The 20,160-nt window shown below is 43.0% G+C and overlaps 2 protein-coding genes across 5 annotated transcripts in view; one reads left to right on the forward strand and one right to left on the reverse strand.

The window, feature by feature from the left end:
- Positions 1 to 89: 89 nt before the first annotated feature.
- Positions 90 to 3,358, reverse strand: ORMDL2 (ORMDL sphingolipid biosynthesis regulator 2). 4 transcript variants are annotated; one of them, XM_081249589.1, is made up of 4 exons: positions 3,079 to 3,264; positions 1,977 to 2,253; positions 1,654 to 1,805; positions 90 to 578 (listed from the first exon to the last, which is right to left on the reverse strand). In XM_081249589.1, exons 2-4 carry the CDS (start codon positions 2,148 to 2,150, stop codon positions 443 to 445), a joined length of 462 nt encoding a protein of 153 aa, XP_081105715.1. In that variant the 5' UTR covers positions 2,151 to 2,253; positions 3,079 to 3,264; the 3' UTR covers positions 90 to 442. The 4 variants fall into 4 exon arrangements, with proteins under 4 accessions (XP_081105715.1, XP_081105714.1, XP_081105716.1 ...); XM_081249588.1 differs by having other exon boundaries at positions 1,977 to 2,468; XM_081249590.1 differs by having other exon boundaries at positions 1,977 to 2,151; positions 3,079 to 3,253.
- A 93-nt stretch (positions 3,359 to 3,451) lies between these two features.
- SARNP (SAP domain containing ribonucleoprotein) overlaps positions 3,452 to 20,160 on the forward strand; it is a 52,948-nt gene continuing 36,239 nt past the window's right edge. The window contains exons 1-4 of the mRNA XM_081249583.1: positions 3,452 to 3,544; positions 16,650 to 16,749; positions 19,286 to 19,332; positions 19,559 to 19,626. Coding sequence (XP_081105709.1) covers positions 3,509 to 3,544; positions 16,650 to 16,749; positions 19,286 to 19,332; positions 19,559 to 19,626 — 251 coding nt within the window. The 5' untranslated portion in view covers positions 3,452 to 3,508. The remainder of the gene's footprint in view (positions 3,545 to 16,649; positions 16,750 to 19,285; positions 19,333 to 19,558; positions 19,627 to 20,160) is intronic.

Raw genomic sequence — 20,160 nt, forward strand, 5'->3', positions numbered from 1 at the left:
TAGTTCTGTAAGTCATTATTGCGTCTTTCTTCCCCAGCCTCATGAAGACACCTCCCTACCCTTCCTGCTGACCAAACTGTAGCCATATCTGAAAATAATTATCTTTATTATAAGGAAAATACACAGTAAAACAGAGCTGGATGGAAGGTGGTGGAAGTGGATGATATGGAAAAACTTAATCAACCAAAAAGCTGCCCAAACATGGCTTCCTGCTGTGGAGAGTGATTTGCCCCTTACCTCACCTGTCTTTCCTCAGTCAAAGAAACCTGCTCCTAGCAGGGCTGGGCCCAGGGAACCCCATTTTCCAATGAAAATTTGGGAAAGTTTGAGTTTCCACTGGGAGTTTGGGAAACATAGTTCTCAGGCTTTCAAGATATAGAAGACAGTATAGAAAAAGGAGGGATGTTACAGCCCTTTGTTCCAACGTCCCCAGCCCCAGCCCTCAGTATTTGTTGATGCCAAAGAGACGGACCCCATGGAATTGGGGCAACTTGGGCAGCAGTACACTAAGCAGTGAGGCTGTGTTGATGAGGAAATGAGCAGCATCATACTTGGTGTAGAAGCTGGCCAGGAGGTAGCTGGGGAGAGAAGAAATAGGTTGAGTGAAGTTGGCCTTCCCTATCCATATTCAGGCCTTTCCAGCAACTTTCTCTTCTATTTTATTTTATTTTATTTATTTATTTATTTATTTTTAATTTTTTTTTTTTTTTCCTTTTTGCGGTATGCGGGCCTCTCACTGCCGTGGCCCCTCCCGCCGCGGAGCACAGGCTCCGGACGCGCAGGCCCAGCGGCCATGGCCCACGGGCCCAGCCGCTCCGCGGCATATGGGACCCTCCCAGACCGGGGCACGAACCCGTATCCCCTGCATCGGCAGGCGGACTCCCAACCACTGCGCCACCAGGGAGGCCCCTCTTCTATTTTAAATGACCAGTTTTACTGCATGCAGTTCTAGGATATCTGAAAATATTCCAGCTATATTAACAGTATTTACTTTGGGGTTGGGGAGATAATCGGATAGCACCTTTAACTGGAGATTTATAAATTAGTTTGTGGTTTTTTTGCGGTACGCGGGCCTCTCACTGCTGTGGCCCCTCCCGCTGCGGAGCACAGGCTCCGGATGCGCAGACCCAGCGGCCATGGCCCACGGGCCCAGCCGCTCCGCAGCATGTGGGATCCTCCCGGACCAGGGCACGAACCCGTGTCCCCTGCATCGGCAGGCGGACTCCCAACCACTGCGCCACCAGGGAAGCCCTGTGTTTTTTTTTTTATTGTTAATGACAGGTGGCAAATGACAGCTGAAGCAGTTTCAGCCTGCATGACTGTTAGAATCCTTTTTGCTTCCACTTCTCACAGTTCTTACAGATTCACATCAGTTCTGCCTTTATTTATTCACTTCTTTTGGAAGTGTAAAATAATTTCTTTTACTTGGTGTTTTATCTTTTCTCAGTCCCATCTCCATTCCCCTACCACCAAGGAGGCAGCAAGTAATGCTTGATTACTGCCTTCTACTTTTTACTGTTCTCTCTAGATTTAGACCTAGTATATCATATCTTCACAGAGTCTAAGTGAGTAGAAGTCTGCTTTTTTAAAGATTCCCTGTGGACCTTTGTACCTGGCTTTTGAAGCATCTCCCGTATCTCCCCCTGGACTCACAGTACAATGGGAGAGATGCTGAGGAATTTTCGGGAAGAGGTAAATTGGAGCCCGTAGTCCATCTGTTCCCAGTGTGTCAGTAGCCGAGCCTTTCCTTGGTCAGGGGTCTCAAAGGGTGTCCCTTTCACCGTATGTAGAAAGACATACATAGCCTGGGAGGAGGGAAGGGGGCAGTGTGAGGGGGGCAGGAAGCAGTCCTTCAGCTCAAGAAGTATGCTAAGATCCCAAAAGGAAGACAGAAATCCCCAAATAATTGGTGATTTTATTTTGTTTTTGGTTGGGAAAAGCCTGGAGTGGGTAAAAGGTTATGGTTTAGTGCTCACCAAGTTATGGATGACGTTGGTCAGGGTCCAGACAACAGGAATGCTGAAGAAGGGGATGCTGAGTAGGACCACATGCAGCAGTCCTACCAAGATGATGTAGGCCAGCCAGATGCCCCGGCTATTCATCACTCGAGTGTTGGGGTTCACTTCGCTGTGTGCCACCCCCACATTCATCCTACCACAGCGGGGGATCAGGCAGGAGTCCAGCTTAATTTCCTCTCAACCCCTCTTTGAGTTCTTCGAAGTTGTCCCCTGAATAGCCCAAATCCCCCGGACTCTATTGGGAATGAGAGAACTTCCCCATCATGCACAAAGGAAAAACTGAAGACTTGGAGGAAAAAAAACTTAGAAGGCAAGAAGAGTCCTCTCTACATCTTAGAGACACACTATGGTAATCTTTCTTCTGACAGTTCAACTGTAACTTGAAGGAGTAAGAATAGGCTTGGCGCGCTTCAAGGAGCAAGGGAAACAGAAGTATGTCACTTTACCTTCCTGAGGAAGTTAATAAGGAACCATGAAGACATTAGGTACACCCAAAACTCCATAAGAGGGTCATGGGAAACCATCAAGGAACCACTAAGGAAGGTTGAGGGAGTAAAGCTACCTTTTCTAATCTATTCTAACCCCACCTTTTCCTCTGGGGCTTGCCCCTCCTGTGTCATCTCCTTGGCATGTAAGCAGGCAGCATCCTAATTCTTCCTCTCAAGCGTGGGGTGCTGCAAGAATGTGCCCAGGGCTTTTGCACTGAACTAGGAAGGGACGTGAGCTGAGCGTCTCGAGAGATGGAGCCCTAGTCCCGACTCCAGGGCGGCTCTGATCGTCGGAACTTGGCCGTTTTAAGATCGTGCTCGCCCTAAAGTTGATGACGCCTGGTTAGGAAGCAGCTCTGGCCCGCCCTCTACCTAAAATTCCCTAAACCCTAGTGCTGAATCCGCCCCTTGCTCCCCCAGGCTCCCTCTCCTTCCTTCGTCGGCTCCCCTCAGGGCTGTCGTCTTCGCCCCTCTCTCGGTCTGTCGTTCGCCGCCGCTCCACCCCCCACCCCCCACCTTTCACTTCCCACCATTTTTCCTCAGTACCGCTTCCCAGTCTCCCGTAACCCTACCTGCCAGCTTCGGAAACCCGTCCCGCTTGGGGCGCAGCGCTTGCTTCTACACCTGCGGTCTCCGGGAAGCAGCAGCCCCGGCCCATCTGCGCTCTCCCTATTGGTGAAGCGGAGTCAGCGTCGCCACCACCCATTGGCTGGCGGTCTGCCACCGGGCACAATTGGTCACCATTTCCGTCCTTCGGAAGGTGCCGAACCCGCCCTTCTCCAGGTCCCAGCTTTTGAGAGAGGTGGGGAAAGCCGCCTGGAGGAGTGAGGGCGACTCCAGCTATTGACTAATGGAAAGAGTTGATGGTAGGAGGCGGGAGTAAAAGCCACAGCGATTGGCCGGCCGTGGCTGTCGGCGCCGAGGCGGGAGCTCTCGGAGGCGGAGGCGGAGGCGGAGGCGGAGGCAGCGGGTGGGGGCCTGGCGGAGTGAAGGGGTAACAAGATGGCGGCTGAAATGGTGGAGCTCCATAAGCTGAAGGTACCGTGAGCGGGGGAGGGCCGGGTCGGACTTTTCCGGAGACTGAATTCTGCCGGCTGGTTTGCGCCTTTTCCTTGCAGGCTCTTCCACTTCGTTTTCCGGCTCCCGCCGTAGTTCTGTTCTTTTGTGCCTCCTTTCTTCCCCACTACGCCTTCCCTAATTTCCCATTTCTCCTCACGGTTTTACTGTATCTTTACTTGTTATTCGGCTCCTTCCTCCACTGTGGTGTCGTCCGCCACTTTCCCATCGGGTTGTGTAAGTGCCTTCAACCTGTTCTGCTCTCTTTTCCTTTCTCGTCAGACTGCATTACGTCAGTGGTCCCCTCCTCTTGGACCCGTGCCGGGCCCGGGACCCCTTTTTCTTCCCTGGGTTAATGCTTTCCAGTCTCTTGTCCAAAGCTGAGATTCACGGTAGCAGATGATGGCAGCTTCGTGTATTTCTGTCTGTCTAGGTCTCAAACTTGATCTAGAAAATGCTTCCCCTCCCTTTTTCTAGGTGGGGTGACGCCCCCGGGGTAAACTTGGAAACCTGAGGAGAGCCCTCCGAAGATGGGCCTCCCCTTAGAGGCCTGAGGTTTAGGAGACCTTAAGAGGCAGTGAAGGCACAGATACCCTAGATTGAAAAGTTTTTCGAGTTCTCTCAACGCTGTTCTCCGCCCGCCAGCCTTCCCCCAACCCTGCCCTCCACCACCCAAGAGACAAGTCACTCAGGGCTGTAATATTTTGGGAGAACGTTTCCAAGGTTAGGGTTACCTCTGTCCCATTTCGTATCGCGGACGGACCCTGCATCTCTTGGTCTCACCACTGGGTGACACTCAATCACAGAAGCCGGTTTAAGTTGTGTCTTGGGAATCTTAATAAATGTTTCGTGTTTAGGTTATTATTTTCCTGGAAGAAAAGAGTGGTTTCTTTCAGGATGAATTAAGAGGATATCTCGATTAGTTGTACATTTGTGGTTTCACAAGTAGTTTTCCCATCACATGTTTCGGTCATGTTTTGGTCACATCCCGGGAACCTTTGACAAACCAGGCTGATTTAGCCCAAGCTGAAAACTGATCCTTTAAAGTTTGATGAGCTTTTAAAAAAAAATAAAAAAGTATAAGGAGAGTAAGGGCAGAGAGAGGTACTTGTAATCACTTATTAGTTGACACGAATTAGACTTTCTGTGAAAGTTGCTAGGTTTCTTGCTCTTGGATTCTAAGCTGTACTAGTGGGGTTTTGTGTTCTCCTGGAGTTACTGTTAACTTGGTGGTGCTGAAATGTGTAGATTGTATCAGTGGTCTACTAATAGAATGACAGGTAGAAAAAGTTGAGCAACTACCTCCATTTATATGTATGCTTACTTGTATAAATTATGTAGTACTATAGTGTTATGTCTGTTATAAAGTATACACAGAAAAGGAATTTTTGAATGAATGGGATAAAAAGGAAATATGAATAGAAGATCTAATACTTTCTTCCTATTAGTTCCAAAATTTTTATTTATTTATTTATTGCTGCATTGGGTCTTGGTTGCTTCGTGGGGGCTTTCTCTAGTTGTGGCGAGCGGGAGCTACTCTTCGTTGCAGTGCGCGGGCTTCTTATTGCGGTGGCTTTTCTTGTTGTGGAGCACGGGCTCTAGGCGCGCAAGCTTCAGTAGTTGCAGCACGTGGGTTCAGTAGTTGTGGCACACAGGCTTAGTTGCTCTGTGGCATGTGGGATCTTCCCGGGCCAGGGATCAAACCCGTGTCCCGTGCACTGGCAGGCGGACTCTCAACCACTGTGTCACCAAGGAAGTCCCCTTATTAGTTCCATTTTTGAAACCCCTAGAGTAAGTCACCAGCCTTATGAGTTGCCTTTATGGATTTTATGTTGGTTTATGGAGTTCCACCTTACATAAAAATCTGTATTTGTCAGTTCTATATTAAATTTGATTTTGGGGCTTCCCTGGTGGCGCAGTGGTTAAGAATCTGCCTGCCAATGCAGGGGACACGGATTCGAACCCTGGCCTGGGAAGATCCCACGTGCTGCGGAGCAACTAAGCCCGTTTGTCATAACTACTGAGCCTGCGCTCTAGAGCCTGCGTGCCACAACTGCTGAAGCCCACACACCTAGAGCCCATGCTCCGCAATAAGAGAAGCCACTGCAACGAGAAGCCTGCACACCGCAGCGAAGAGTAGCCCCCACTCACTGCAACCAGAGAAAGCCCGCGCACAGCAACGAAGACCCAACGCAGCCAAAAATAAAAATAAATAAAATAAAAATGTATTTAAAAAAAAAAAATCTGCCTGCCAGTGCAGGGGACATGGGTTCGATCCCTGGTCCGGGAAGATTCCACATGCTGCGGAGCCACTAAGCCCATGTGCCACAACTACTGAGCCTGCACCACAACTACTGAGCCTGTGCTCTAGAGCCACGAGCCAGAACTACTGAGCCCGTGTGCTACAACTACTGAGGCCCGCGTGCCTAGAGCCCATGCTCTGCAACAAGAGAAGCCACCACAATGAGAAGCCTGGTCACCGCAACAAAGAGTAGCCCCTGCCCGCTGCAACCAGTGAAAGCCTGTATGCAACAACGAAGACGTGACGCAGCCAAAAATAAAAATTAATTAATCTTAAAAAAAGAAAGAAAAGAAAAGGTATATTTAAAAAAAAGAAAAAAATTCGATTTTGATTGGATAATGTCCTCTGACCTGATTTCAGGTAGTCTTGGAGAACATGAGGCAGTCCTGACAGCCTAAAAAGGGTTCACTCTTTTAATCATATTTGCTTGTCTTTGCTTTTTCTCTAGAGCACTTCTTAACCTTTTGGAGGTCACAGATATCTTTGAAACTCTGATGAAAGATATGGACCCTTTCCCCAGAAAAAGGCATGTACACATACTTTGCATGCGATTTGAGGGGCTTCATCAAATTACCTTGTAGCCCTGAGGAGCTCCTGGACCTCTGGTTAAGAGCCCATGCCTTTGATTCTGACTTCCAGGATGGTTAATGTTTGGTTCCACTGTTGCTCTTGATGGTGTGATCCTGACTTTTGGGTTGACCTAGGGTTTATCTCTTTTTTAAAAAAAAACTTTCCATTTTTATAAAGGGAATTTGGGGCTTTAGCATGGGGTCTCAGAGGAAAGGAACAGGCTTTGAAGTAGGAAGGAAAAATATTATCTATCTGAATTGATATGTAAATCCACATCAACTGAAAATTTCTGAAGATTTTGTAGAAATGGAGTCATTCCAACACAGTTGGAAAGAGAGACTGAATTGTGGGTGAAAATGCTCTGAACTCTAATAGTACCAGATTTCCAGTCAGTGTGAGAAAAGGGACTACAGAGGAGAGAACAAGAAGGGTGTACTAGTTTCAGAGCGCTGCGAACAGTGAGACATTGTAATATTAAAGCACAAAGTGCATATATGTTGGTGTTTGAAGATAGTTTGGAAAGGAAAGTAGGTGAACTGTGCGACTGGAGGTATATTGGAGTGATACTGAAAAGGACTTCTAAGTTGTGTAAGGTGTTCGGTTTTTGTCGTGTAGGCAGAAAGTAGGGAACCTTTGGAGATTGGAAAGGAGAGCTGATGTGATCAGTTTGTGTTTTTTGTTTTGTTTTGTTTTTTTCTTTGCTGCATGGCTTGCGGGATCCTAGATCCCCCACCAGGGATCGAACCCTGGGCCCTCGGCAGTGAAAGTGTGGAGTCCTAACCACTGGACTTATAGGGAATTCCCAGTTTGTGTTCTTTTGGCAGTAAGAAGGATGGGGTTTGGAGAGGAAGAAATGTCACCAGCTAGATTTTTATTACAGTAGTCACTTGCGTGCTTAAAATCCTTTAATTATATCCCTGCCAATCTCTCCAGCTTAGTTTCTCACACTCCAGCTACAGTGGCTTTATTTCATTTCTCAGAATGGCTATTCATTAATTGCTAACATTTACATAGCATTTACTATGTGGCAAACACTGGTCAAATCTGTTTGTATACATTAATTGATTTAATTCTCATGATAACCCTAAGGCAGTAAGGTAAATGCCTGTGTTGTCCCCATTTAAAACTGAGGAAAAACGGAAGCTCAGAGAGGTTGGATAACTTGCCCTAGGTTGCGCAGGTAATAAGTGGTGGCTCGAATCCAGGCAGTCTGTCTCCACAATTCCTGTCCTTAATCACTGTGCACAACTGCCTTTCTTTACCTTAGTGCTCAGAACATTTACACATGCTTTTGGCTGCAGTGCCCTTGCCATCCCCATCCCCCATACCTTTGTCTAATTAACTGTCAGTTGCCCTTTAGATATCAGTCAAACATCATTTAACCAAGGAACCCTTAGGTAGGATGGGTTCCATCTATCCACACACAAGGTCAGACCACTTTTTAAACGCTTTTATAGGACCCTGTACTTCTTTTTTTTTATATCAGTTAAACATTATGTATATGATCATTGATTGCCTTGTTTCCCTACTAGATCGTAAGCTCCATGTGGGCAAGAACTCTTTGTTTTGCTTATGATTATTTTCCTGTATCTAAGATAATGCTTGACACACAGTGGATACTCAGTAACTATTTGTCAAGTGAATAAACGTACTAAGACCTGAAATAAGGTAGTGGCTTTTAGAGTAAGAATGAATTTGAAAGAAATTTGGAATATAGAATTACAAGCATTTATAGATCAGTTAGATGTGGGAGGAATGAAAGATGACTCCCAAGTAGTGATATCTTTAGTCTAAGTTGGGAGGAGGAGGAGAAGCCAGTTTTTTGTAGGAGAGAAGATGAGTTCAGTTTTGGACATAAATGTCTTTGAGATATTCACTTGGAGATATCTAGTAGTCATTTGGAAATGTGGGTCTCCTGCTTAAGAGCTGAGAGTTGTCTCCAAAGAAGACACACAGATGGCCAAGAGGCACATGAAAAGCTGCTCAACATCACTAATTATTAGAGAAATGCAAATCAAAACTACAATGAGGTATCACCTCACACCGGTTAGAATGGGCATCATCAGAAAATCTACAAACAACAAATGCTGGAGAGGGTGTGGAGAAAAAGGAACCCCCTTACACTGTTGGTGGGAATGTAAATTGATACAGCCACTACGGAGAACAGTATGGACCTTCCTTAAAAAACTAAAAATAGAATTACCGTATGACCCAGCAGTCCCACTACTGGGGATATACCCAGAGAAAACCATAATTCAAAAAGACACATGCACCCCAATGTTCATTGCAGCGCTATTTACAATAGCCAGGTCATGGAAGCAACCTAAATGCCCATAAACAGATGAATGGATAAAGAAGATATGGTACATATATACAGTGGAATATTACTCCGCCATCAAAAGGAACGAAATTGGGTCATTTGTAGAGATGTGGATGGACCTAGAGACTGTCATACAGAGTGAAGTAAGTCTGAAAGAGAAAAACAAATATTGTATATTAATGCTTATATGTGGAATCTAGAAAAATGGTACAGATGAACTGGTTTGCAAGGCAGAAATAGAGACACAGATGTAGAGAACAAATGTATGAACACCAAAGGGGGAAGTGGGGGTGGGCCTGATAGTGGTGGGATGAATTGGGAGATTGGGATCGACATATATACACTAATATGTATAAAATAGATAACTAATAAGAACCTGCTTTATAAAAAATAATAAAAAATAAATATTTTTTCAAAAAGAGCTGAGTGCTGATAATAAAGGTTTGGGACTTATTCAAAAATATTTATGAATTGCGTACCATGTGCCAGCTACCATAGGCACTGGAGATACAGCAGTGAACAAAGCAGACAAAATTCTTGCTTTCATGGAGCCTATATATATGTGTGTGTGTGTGTGTGTGTGTGTGTGTATAAATATATATATGTGTGTGTATATATATATATTTGGAGCTTATATTTTATTAGGGAAAGGTACAATAAATAAGTAAAATTTATAGTATGCCAAATAGTTATTTGTAGAGAAAAATAGGAAGAGAGAGTACAGTGGGAAGAGAAGGGTATTATAATTTTAAATAGGATGACTAGGGGGAAGGCCTCATTGAAAAGGTGTTGTTTAAGCAAAGACTTGAAGGAGGTGAAAGAGTGAGCCTTGTGCAGAGTATTATAAGAGGACCTTAGAGGTGATCATTAGGACTCTGGCTTTTACCCTTAATGAGATAGGAAACCAATGGAGAATTTTTGAATAGAGGAATGACATGTTCTGACTTAAACTGTCAAAGATCACTCTACCTTGTTGAGAATAAACTATAGTGAGGTTCAAGGGCTGAAGAGTTTTTACAATGATCTGTATGAAAGAAAGACTAGAGGGATTAGATTCTGGATATATTTTGAAGGTAGAGCTGACAGGATTTGCCAATAATTGGATTCTGGGAAGTGAAAAAGCCTTTGGTACAAGTGAAAGGATGAGAAGGCCAAAGTCTCCTTAGTGAATGTCTTAGTGAATATCTGTATTTACAGGGTTGGGTGGAGGAAGAGCTAGCAAAGAGGCTGAGGAGGTGAGGTAAGAGGAAAATGGTAAGAGAGAGAGAGTGTGCACACGAAAGCAGTCCTTCATCTTGGTATTTAAAATTGGGCTTGGGACTTCCCTGGTGGCGCAGTGGATAAGGCTCCACGCTCCCAATGCAGGGAGCCTGGGTTCGATCCCTGGTCAGGGAACTGGGTCCCACGTGTATGCTGCAACTAAGAGTTCGCATGCCGCAACTAAGGAGCCCGCCTGCTGCAACTAAGACCCGGCACAACCAAAATAAGTAAATAATAAATAAATATTTTAAAAAAAACAACATAAAATTGGGCCTAAGTCAGATCTGAGCTGGCATGTTGGCTCCACTATTTTCTAGCTGGGTGATTTTTTTAGCAAATTATTGAGTCTCTTTGAGCCTCAATTTCCTAATTTATGAAATGCAGTCATAATACCAACCACATAGATGTTTTGAGAATTAAATGAGGAAATGATGTTCAAAGAACTTAGGCTTTTGCCTGGCATGTATTAATACTTGAAATTTGAGTTCCTATCTTATGAAATGTTTAAATGGTGTAAAATGCCTCTGTCTTCAAAGGTTTACAAACTAGATTGAGAGTTAACAGATGAAAATGATTTGAATCAAAATTCAAGATTAGTAAATTAGAAATCACAGGGTGATGAATGATTAATGTCAAATGTATTATGTGGTCAGTTGATCAGTCCTTTCTCTGCTGTTTGGATAGGTAGCATGAAAAATGCCTTATTAATACTGAGAAATGGGATTTTTAGATTGGTATTGAAAATTTAATTTTTTTTTTTTTTTTTTTTTTGCGGTACGCGGGCCTCTCACTGCTGTGGCCTCTCCCGTTGCGGAGCACAGGCTCCGGACGCACAGGCTCAGCAGCCATGGCTCACGGGCCCAGCTGCTCCGCAGCATGTGGGATCTTCCCGGACCGGGGCATGTCCCATGTCCCCTGCATCGGCAGGCGGACTCTCAACCACGGCGCCACCAGGGAAGCCCGAAAATTTAATTTAATTTTTGAATAGGTAATTCATACTCAACCTCATAATGTTAAAGGTATAAAAGGGTACATGGTAAAAAGTTTCCCTCCTACGTGTGTCCTCAACAAACTTCTTCGCAGATTCAACTAGTGTTAACTTACCTGTTTCTTGTCCAGGCATCTTGTGTATACACATATGAGTGGTGTGTGTGGGCATGTTATTTTTTACATTAATGTTAGTATCATATATACAATGTTCTGTAACTTGGCGTTTTTAAGTAGCCTTATTGAGATACAATTCACATACCATACAATTCACTCAGTATACCTTGCTTTTTAAATATTGAGTTGGCCAAAATGTTCCTTCGGTTTTTAAGTAAAAATAAAAGACACATTTTTCATTTTCACCAAGAACTTTATTGAACAATGTATTCACCGTTTTGTTCCACTACCTTCTGCCGTTTTTCAGGCAAGTCCATAATTCCATCTTCCCCAAACTTTTTCTCCTGTTGCGGAGCACAGGCTCCGGACATGCAGGCTCAGCGGCCATGGCTCACGGGCCCAGCTGCTCCACGGCATGTGGGATCTTCCTGGACCGGGGCACGAACCCGTGTCCCCTGCATCGGCAGGCGGACTCTCAACCACTGCGCCACCAGGGGAGCCCTTCTCAAAACTTTTTATCTTTTTGAGCAAAGAACTGTTCCAGGTGCCTTTTACAGTCTTCCAGGGAATTGAAATTTTTTCCATTAAGAGATTTTGTAAAGACCAAAATAAATAAAAATCCGAAGGTGCAATGTCTGGTGAATAAAGTGGATGAATCACAACTTCCCGGCCAAGCTGTAACAGTTTTTGCCTGGTCATCAAAGAAACACATGGTCTTGCATTATCCTGATGGAAGATTACGCGTTTTCTATTGACTAATTCTGGACGCTTTTCGTCGAGTGCTGCTTTCAGTTCGGGAGCAGTACTTGTTGGAATTAATCGTTTGGTTTTCCCCGAAGGAGCTCGTAATAGAGGACACCCTTTCAATCCCACCATATACACACCATCACCTTCTTTGGATGAAGACCAGCCTTTGGTGTGGTTGGTGGTGGTTCATTTCGCTTGCCCCACAATCTCTTCCATTCCACATTATTGTACAGTATCCACTTTTCATTGCGTGTCACAATTTGTTTTAAAAACGAAACATTTACGTTTAAGTAGAAAATCACATGCAGAAATAAGGTCAAGAAGGTTTTTTCCTGCTTAAGTTATGTGGAACCCAAACATCGAAGCGATTAACGTAACCAAGCTGGTGCAAATGTTTTTCAACTCTTGATTTGGATATTTTGAGTATGCCGGCTATCTCCTGCATGGTATAATGTTGATTGTTCTCAGTTAATGTCTTGATTTGATCACTATCAACTTCATCTGGTCTGCCCGACCATGGAGCATCGTCCAGCAAGAAATCTCCAGCACGAAACTTTGCAAACCACTTTTGACACGTTTGATCAATCACAGCACTTTTCCATACGCTGCATAAATCTTTCTTCGCGTTTCAGTTGCGTTTTTACCTTTCTTGAAATAATAAAGCATAATATGCCGAAAATGTTCCTTTTTTTCTTCCATCTTCAATATTAAAGTGGCTACAGAAAAATTCACCAGTTTTGATGTTTTCTTTTAAATGCACACTGATATGACAGCTGTCACAATACAATCTAACCAAATTGTTTCGAATGAAGTTAAAGACAACTAAGCGCTACTAGAGTCATCTTATGGAAGAAAACGGAACGAACTTTTTGGCCAACCCAGTATGTTGTTTTAAAACATTTTGAAGTCAAATACATATAAAAATGGGTAAGATTTGGGCTTCCCTGGTGGCACAGTGGTTGGGAGATTGCCTGCCAATGCAGGGGACACAGGTTCGAGCCCTGGTCTGGGAAGATCCCACATGCTACGGAGCAACTAAGTCAGTGTGCCACAACTACTGAGCCTGCGCTCTAGAGCCCGTGAGTCACAACTAGTGAGCCCACATGCCACAACTACTGAAGCCTGTGCACCTAGAGACCATGCTCCGCAAGAAGAGAAGCCACCGCAATGAGCAGCCCGTGCGCCGAAACGAAGAGCAGCTCCTGCTCGCCACGACTAGAGAAAGCCCGTGCGTGCAGCAGTGAGACCCAGTGCAGGCAAAAATAAATAAAATGAATAAATTTATTTAAAAAAACGGGTAAGATTTGATATTATAAGTTATTTATTTACTTATTTATTTGATTGTGCTGGGTCTAGTTGTGGCTCAAGGGCTTCTCAGTTGTTGTGGCATGCGACCCCTTGGTTGCAGGATGCATGAGGGATCTAGTTCCCTGACCAGGGATCAAACCTGGGTCCCCTGCGTTACGAGCATGGAGTCTTAACCACTGCGCCACCAGGGAAGTCCCTATAAATTCTTATTTGAGGCTTTAAAAGTGTTTTGTTCTACTAATGTAATTGTGCCAAAATGAAATGAGTGAAATGACTTCATTTTTAGCTATTTTGTTTTTACTCATCTATTTCCCTTTTGAAATAATGTCCCAGTATAGGAGCAGAACCCATAATAGAATAATAAAGTAATACAACAGTGTGTAAAAACTATATGTAACATTCTCATTTGACCAGAGAAGGGGACGTAGAGGTGCTGAGAAGACTGCTGAATGAGCCAGAGACCTGAGGTTAGGGACTGGGAGCCAGTGGGGGGTTGAGATTTCAGTGACCAACAGCAATAGCAAGGTCAGTGGTCAGCAGTGGTGGATGCTATCCAAGCTAAACAACCAGTTGTACCAGTCTGTCAGCTTCAAGTCTACCAGATCAGCATCCTGTGCAAAATCCATCACCGACTGTCTGTTTCCTTGTCATCTGGAGGTTTTTGTAAACTTTTGTCCATATCTACACAGTTTTGGGAAGGAAGGAGAAGGGAGGAACAACTCTATTAGAAAGTTGAATTTTGAATTGCCTGAGTATTTACATTCCTTTTCCCTAGGTGGTCTTAATGTTACTTAAACCAGGAGAAGAAAGAAGGAATGGAGTCTTCTGAGGAAGATTAGGAGTTATAGGAAGTAAAGAAATTATATTGCTTTGTAAACAAGCAACACCCTCTAAACATACACACACGTACACACACACACAGAGTAAATGGCATATTTAAAATGTTAGGTGATCTCTAAGTGCCAGGGTTGCATAAGACTTTTTTTTTCCTTTATACTTTTCAGAATTTTCAAACTATTCTACAGTGAACATAATACTTTCTTAAAAGTGTAACTAAAATCAAAAGACTTGTTCTCCAGGAAACTGAGAAAAAATAAAGTACCAACATGGGAAAGATCAAGATTCTTACTTAAGGTCCATTACTTAAGAAATGGACCTTAGAGATCACTTAGAATCTAGATTCTAGATGAATACTATTCACTGTATCATCTGTAGGCCAGTGCTCATCCATGAACTGTTACTGGTTAATGATGAGATAAGTTTAAAACAGAAATTAAGCTTTTAGAAACTTTTATAGCGGTTTGACATCACTGCTACATCCAAGTGTATGATCATTTTTCTAGTAATTGATTTTATTGTTTCTATACAAAAGTTGGAATACTATAAAAACTTGGCAGCCCTGTCAGTATACCTATTTAAAAACATACTGATCTATGAAATGCAGAAATCTGAGAAGCAGTCATTCTGTCTGATCTTGTCTAACCCTTCATCCGGTGTCTGTCTAACACTTAAAAGAGTTAGTAGCTGCCAAGCACTATTGTAAATGCTTTATGAGTATTTGCTGGTTCAATCTTCATAACAACCCTATGCTGTAGGTACTGTTGCATTATCCCCATTTCATAGGAAACTGAGGCACAAAGAGGTTATGTTACTCACCCAAGGTTACACAGCTGTAAGTGGTAAAGCTGGAAGTTGAACCCAAGGTAGTCTGACTTCAGAGGCCATGTTATGCTTTGCAGCCACTCCACACTTTTAATGGGTGATTACCTACCATATTTCTCAATAGAGGGTGCTGTTGGCTTGTTGAGTAGAACAGTGTTCCACATAGTATCCCTCCCTGCCTGCATGTCCCACTCACTGAATGCCCAATCAGAAAAAAAAAATTGCTCCTCTCTCCATTTCCAAATGTTTCCTTGGTTGAAAACCTTCTAGAGCTGACCAGCATATTCCCGTAGTTGTAAAGTTCTATAGGAATCTGCTTTCTGACTTCTACTGGTTGGTCTTAGACCTGTACTTTGAAACTAGTAAAGTCTTTTTTCAGGACAAATATCTATCTGTGCCCTGATCTGCATATAGGATTTTTGGAGCCTTTCTTTTCTTGGTTGTTCTCCTTGGATCAGCGTGTCATTACACTCCTTAAAATGAGAATACAGAGCCCAGTAAGGCTATTAATCACTTAATATAGACTCTGGGGCTTCCCTGGTGGCGCAGTGGTTAAGAATCCACCTGCCAGTGCAGGGGACATGGGTTCGATCCCTGGTCTGGGAAGATCCCACATGCTGCGGAGCAACTAAGCCCGTGTGCCACAGCTACTGAGCCCACGTGCCGCAACTACTGAAGCCCACGCGCCTAGAGCCCGTGCTCCACAACAAGAGAAGCCACCACAATGAGAAGCCCACGTACCACAACGAAGAATAGCCCCCACTCGCCGCAAGCAGAGAAAAGCCTGCGCGAAGCAACAGAGAAGGCAGCCAAAAACAATAAACAAATAAAATCATAAAATAAATAAATTAAAAAATATATATGTATATAGATTCTGTTTTTTCAGTTACCCTTAACCTAGAATTACTTTCGTAGCAAATCATACTGTTTGCCCTCTTTGCATTTGTAATCATCTAAAACCCTGACTGAGGTCTTTATCCTTTGAGTTACTGTTGAGCCAGATCTTGTTCATCTGGTTTTTTAACAATTTGTTTTGAATATAAGTGTAGTACTTATAGGTATACCTTATTTCTTCTAAATTGAGTCTTCATTTTGGCTTATTGTTTTCCCTGAAGAGCCAACAACACCCCTTGACATCCCCACCCACCCACCTTTAGTTCTGTCAGTAATCCATCAATTCTTCCTCCTTCTGTTGTCTGCAAAGTTGATAAGTATACCTGTTGTATCTTTAGTCAAGTTACTGATTTAAAAATCTTCAACTCATGCCATGTCGTGGCATGCCATTACATATTTTTTTCCATTTTGGCAAAGATCCTTTATGTGATTCATTATTGACATTAATCTAGCTAACACATCTACCTAATTCTGTGGTGATCAAACTTGTATGTATGTATATGGTAGATTGCAGTAAAGGATCTGGGATAATAGATAGTAAGGAAAATCTGCTTTTAGATAATTAGATTCTACTTAAAGATTCATTCCTTATATGAGCTGGTACAGTAATTGTTCGGGAAAAAAAGACCACCCCCCCTCAGAACTAGCTAAAGATTTATGTAATAAATGTATGAATAGATCAGAATTTGATTAAAGTAGGTTTATTCACCATCTGTTAGAAAAGTCCTCTTGCATATTGAATATTGTTAGGAGGAAGCAGATCATCTTTGTGGACCTAGAAGCTTGGTGGGATTAAGACAGTAGTTTTGGGTTGATCTTTCCTTTCTTTTTCTTTCTTGTGAGAACTACCTCTTTTTTTTTTTCTCCCCCACCAGGTTCATTCTGTAAATTAAGGAAAAGCTTTATTCTTTTTTTCTCAGCTTGCTGAACTAAAGCAGGAGTGTCTTGCTCGTGGTTTGGAGACCAAGGGAATAAAACAAGATCTCATCAACAGGCTCCAGGCATATCTTGAAGAGCATGGTAAGTTCTTTGCGGAGGCAAAGAGTGATGTGAGGGGATTAATTTTTTTTCTTAATAAATTTATTTATTTTATTTATTTATTTTTGGTTGCGTTGGGTCTTCATTGCTGCGTGCGGGCTTTCTCTAGTTGCAGCGAGTGGGGGCTACTCTTCCTTGCGGTGCGCGGGCTTCTCAATGCGGTGGCTTCTCGTTGCAGAGCACGGGCTCTAGGCGCACAGGCTTCACTCAATAGTTGGGCTCGCGGGCTCTAGAGCGCAGGCTCAGTAGTTGTGGTGCACAGGCTTAGTTGCTCCGTGGCATGTAAGATCTTCCCGGACCAGGGCTTGAACCCATGTTCCCTGCATTGGCAGGCAGATTCTTAACCACTGTGCTGCCAGGGAAGCCTGAGAGGATTAATTTTTAGGCTCTGCCATACAGAAGATTTCTTCTTTTCCTTTAGGTTGTTGATGATGTAAGATTTTAATTAACTCTATCAAGAAAACTCTTGTCATCTAAAACTGGTTATAATGAAAAGAAATAACCCCTCTTTTAAAAAGACATTGTAATTTTATTTCAACAAATTATTTTCAAGGAAGTATGGGAAAGCAAGCATCATTAGACTGAGAATCGGAAGATTTGAAGTCTAATTCCTCCTGAGCCAGAAATTTACTAGGTAACTTTGGACAGCCACTGTTTTCATGGCTAAGTGTCTTTTGTAGTCTGTGAAGTGAGACAAGTGTCTCCACCCTTGAAATCCATAAACCTAAGTAATCTCTGGTCCCTTCTAGCTCTGACATTTTCTAATTCCACTTTAAAAAACAAACAAACACTTCATTTAAGGCACAGTATCATCCTTCTCTAATTTTAATTTATTCCCTTTTATTCCCATTCCTTTTACCCCAACTCTCTTAGGCAACTATTCTAATGTGTTTGATATATATTTTTTGTCTTTGTCCTTATAAACCATGTAGTGTTGTTTGGTCTACAGTAATTTTATGTATTTGGCAGTGAGGCCATAGCCTTACTTTACTGCACACTTTTTTCTCTAAGTACTGTGTTTTTTTAAGATGTAGCAGCCATCTAATCTATTGATTCTAATTCCTGCATGGTATTCTATGATGTAAAGAATTCACCGTGTTTTATTTAGTTCACCCAGTGACTGACTCCTGAACTACTTCTTTCATATTCCCTTATATTCCTGTGTGAGAGTCTTGGGGGTATATACCCAGGAATGGGGTTGCTAATAAATATCTGTTCATAAATGTATACTTAATATGACTAAACACCACTAAATTGTTTTCTGAATTGCTGTATAAATTTCATCATCAGCACATGAGGACTCACTGTCCTAACAAGTGGCCTAATTTTTGGTAATCTGTTAGTGGTTTCAATTTACATTCCTCTACTTATTAAAAAGTTTAAACATGTCTTTTGTTCGTGGTTCTTTGGCTTTCTCCTTTGCCCATTTTTCTTTTGGGGTTCTCATCGTTTGCTTGTTAGTTTGCAGGCATATCATATATTCTAGTGACTATTCCCATGTTGGTTTTAGACACAAATATCTTCTTTGACATTTGTTTCTTTTTCTGTGGTATCCTTTCCTAGTTTGGGGTGTTTTTTTGGTGTGTACTTTTATTTTTTATTTTTTATTTTTTTTGCGGTATGCGGGCCTCTCACTGTTGTGGCCTCTCCCATTGCGGAGCACAGGCTCCGGACGCGCAGGCTCAGCGGCCATGGCTCACAGGCCCAGGCGCTCCACGACATGTGGGATCTTCCCGGACTGGGGCACGAACCCGCATCCCCTGCATCGGCAGGCGGACTCTCAACCACTGCGCCACCAGGGAAGCCCTGGTGTGTACTTTTAAAAAACATTTATCATCTTAATCTTTTTTTATTAATTAATTAATTTTTGGCTGTGCTGGGTCTTCATTGGTGGCCATGGGCTTTCTCTAGTTGCGGCAAGCAGGGGCTACACTTTCGTGGCAGTGGGCAGGCTTCTCATTGCGGTGGCTTCTCTTGTTGCGGAACACGGGCTGTAGGCGCACGGGCTTCAGTAGTTGTGGTGCACGGGCTTAGTTGCTCCGTGGCATGTGGGATCTTCCTGGACCAGGGCTCGAACCCATGTCCCCTGCATTGGCAGGCGGATTCTTAACCAGTGCGCCACCAGGGAAGCCCCCTTTCCTAGTTTTGAAAAATAAGTTTTTTGCATAGTACTTTTGCTTCTGGGTTTTTTGTTTTGTTTTTATTGTTTTAGAAATTCTTCCCCACCACTAAGTTCTGCCACAGTACTTTTTATTAAGAAATGAGTTTGACCTCATCATGATGAGTTTGACCTCATCATGTTTAGTTCTTCAGTCCAGCTGGAGTTCAACCTCTTAATTGATGTTAGGTAGAGAATATAGTTTTTATATTCTCCATGTAGAGCAAATTTTATGAACATTTCTGCCTTCATTATTGAATTTTATTTTGGGAAAGCAAAATGATTATAATTTTAGCCTAAGTACAGTGATCAAGATGGTTTTGTAGCAGGGCTTGACCTGATTATTTTAATATTCTTTAGCTGAAGAGGAGGCAAATGAAGAAGATGTACTGGGAGATGAAACAGAGGTGAGTTGGAGAGAGTAAGGTTAGTCACTGGCCTGGCAGTGTGCCACTGCCTTGGTCACGTTGCTAAACATCAATCATTAGAGGGCTTCAATGCTAACTCGTTAGGGGAGCATAAAGGGGGAATGAAGGTTCTGAAAGATTGGTTCGTTTTGGAGTTCTCATATTCTTCTGTTGATAGGTATTTACTCTTGATTTATTTTAACCATCTTGTTTCATTTGGTTTTAGGAAGAAGAACCGAAGCCCATAGAACTGCCTGTCAAAGAGGAAGAGCCTCCTGAAAAAACTGTTGATGTGTAACTATCCCTTTTTTATAATGAGGACAGAGCAGATGGTTCTGGATTTTTTAGTGTTACACTCTGTTTACCTCTTATACATTCCCATTGGAATGTATACATTCCCTTTTTTTTTTTTTTTTAATTTGGTTGCATTGTGTCTTAGTTGTGGCTTGCTTGCTCCTTAGTGGTGGCATGTGAACTCTTAGATGCGGCGTGCATGTGGGATCTAGTTCCCTGACCAGGGATTGAACCCGGGCCCCCTGCACTGGAAGGCAGATTCTTTACCACTGCGCCACCAGGGAAGTCCCTCATTGGCTTTTTCATTTCTCATTAGATCATACATTTTCAGAAAGGTCTTGTTCATTTCAAGTACATGGTCCCAGTGAAGCAAAGTAACTTTGTCTCTGGGTTATGTAATAGATAATTAGGACCAGGAGACTTCAAGCCCAGATAAAGTTTAGTTCTCTTAGCCTTTGTTGTATCACCGTAATAGATGATTCTTCTTCTGTATAAGAGAATCATGCACATCTTCTGCATATAAGGAATTTTGTA

Source organism: Mesoplodon bidens (assembly GCF_964165515.1).
Source record: "Mesoplodon bidens genome assembly, chromosome: 11".
NCBI classification, from domain to species: domain Eukaryota; kingdom Metazoa; phylum Chordata; class Mammalia; order Artiodactyla; family Ziphiidae; genus Mesoplodon; species Mesoplodon bidens.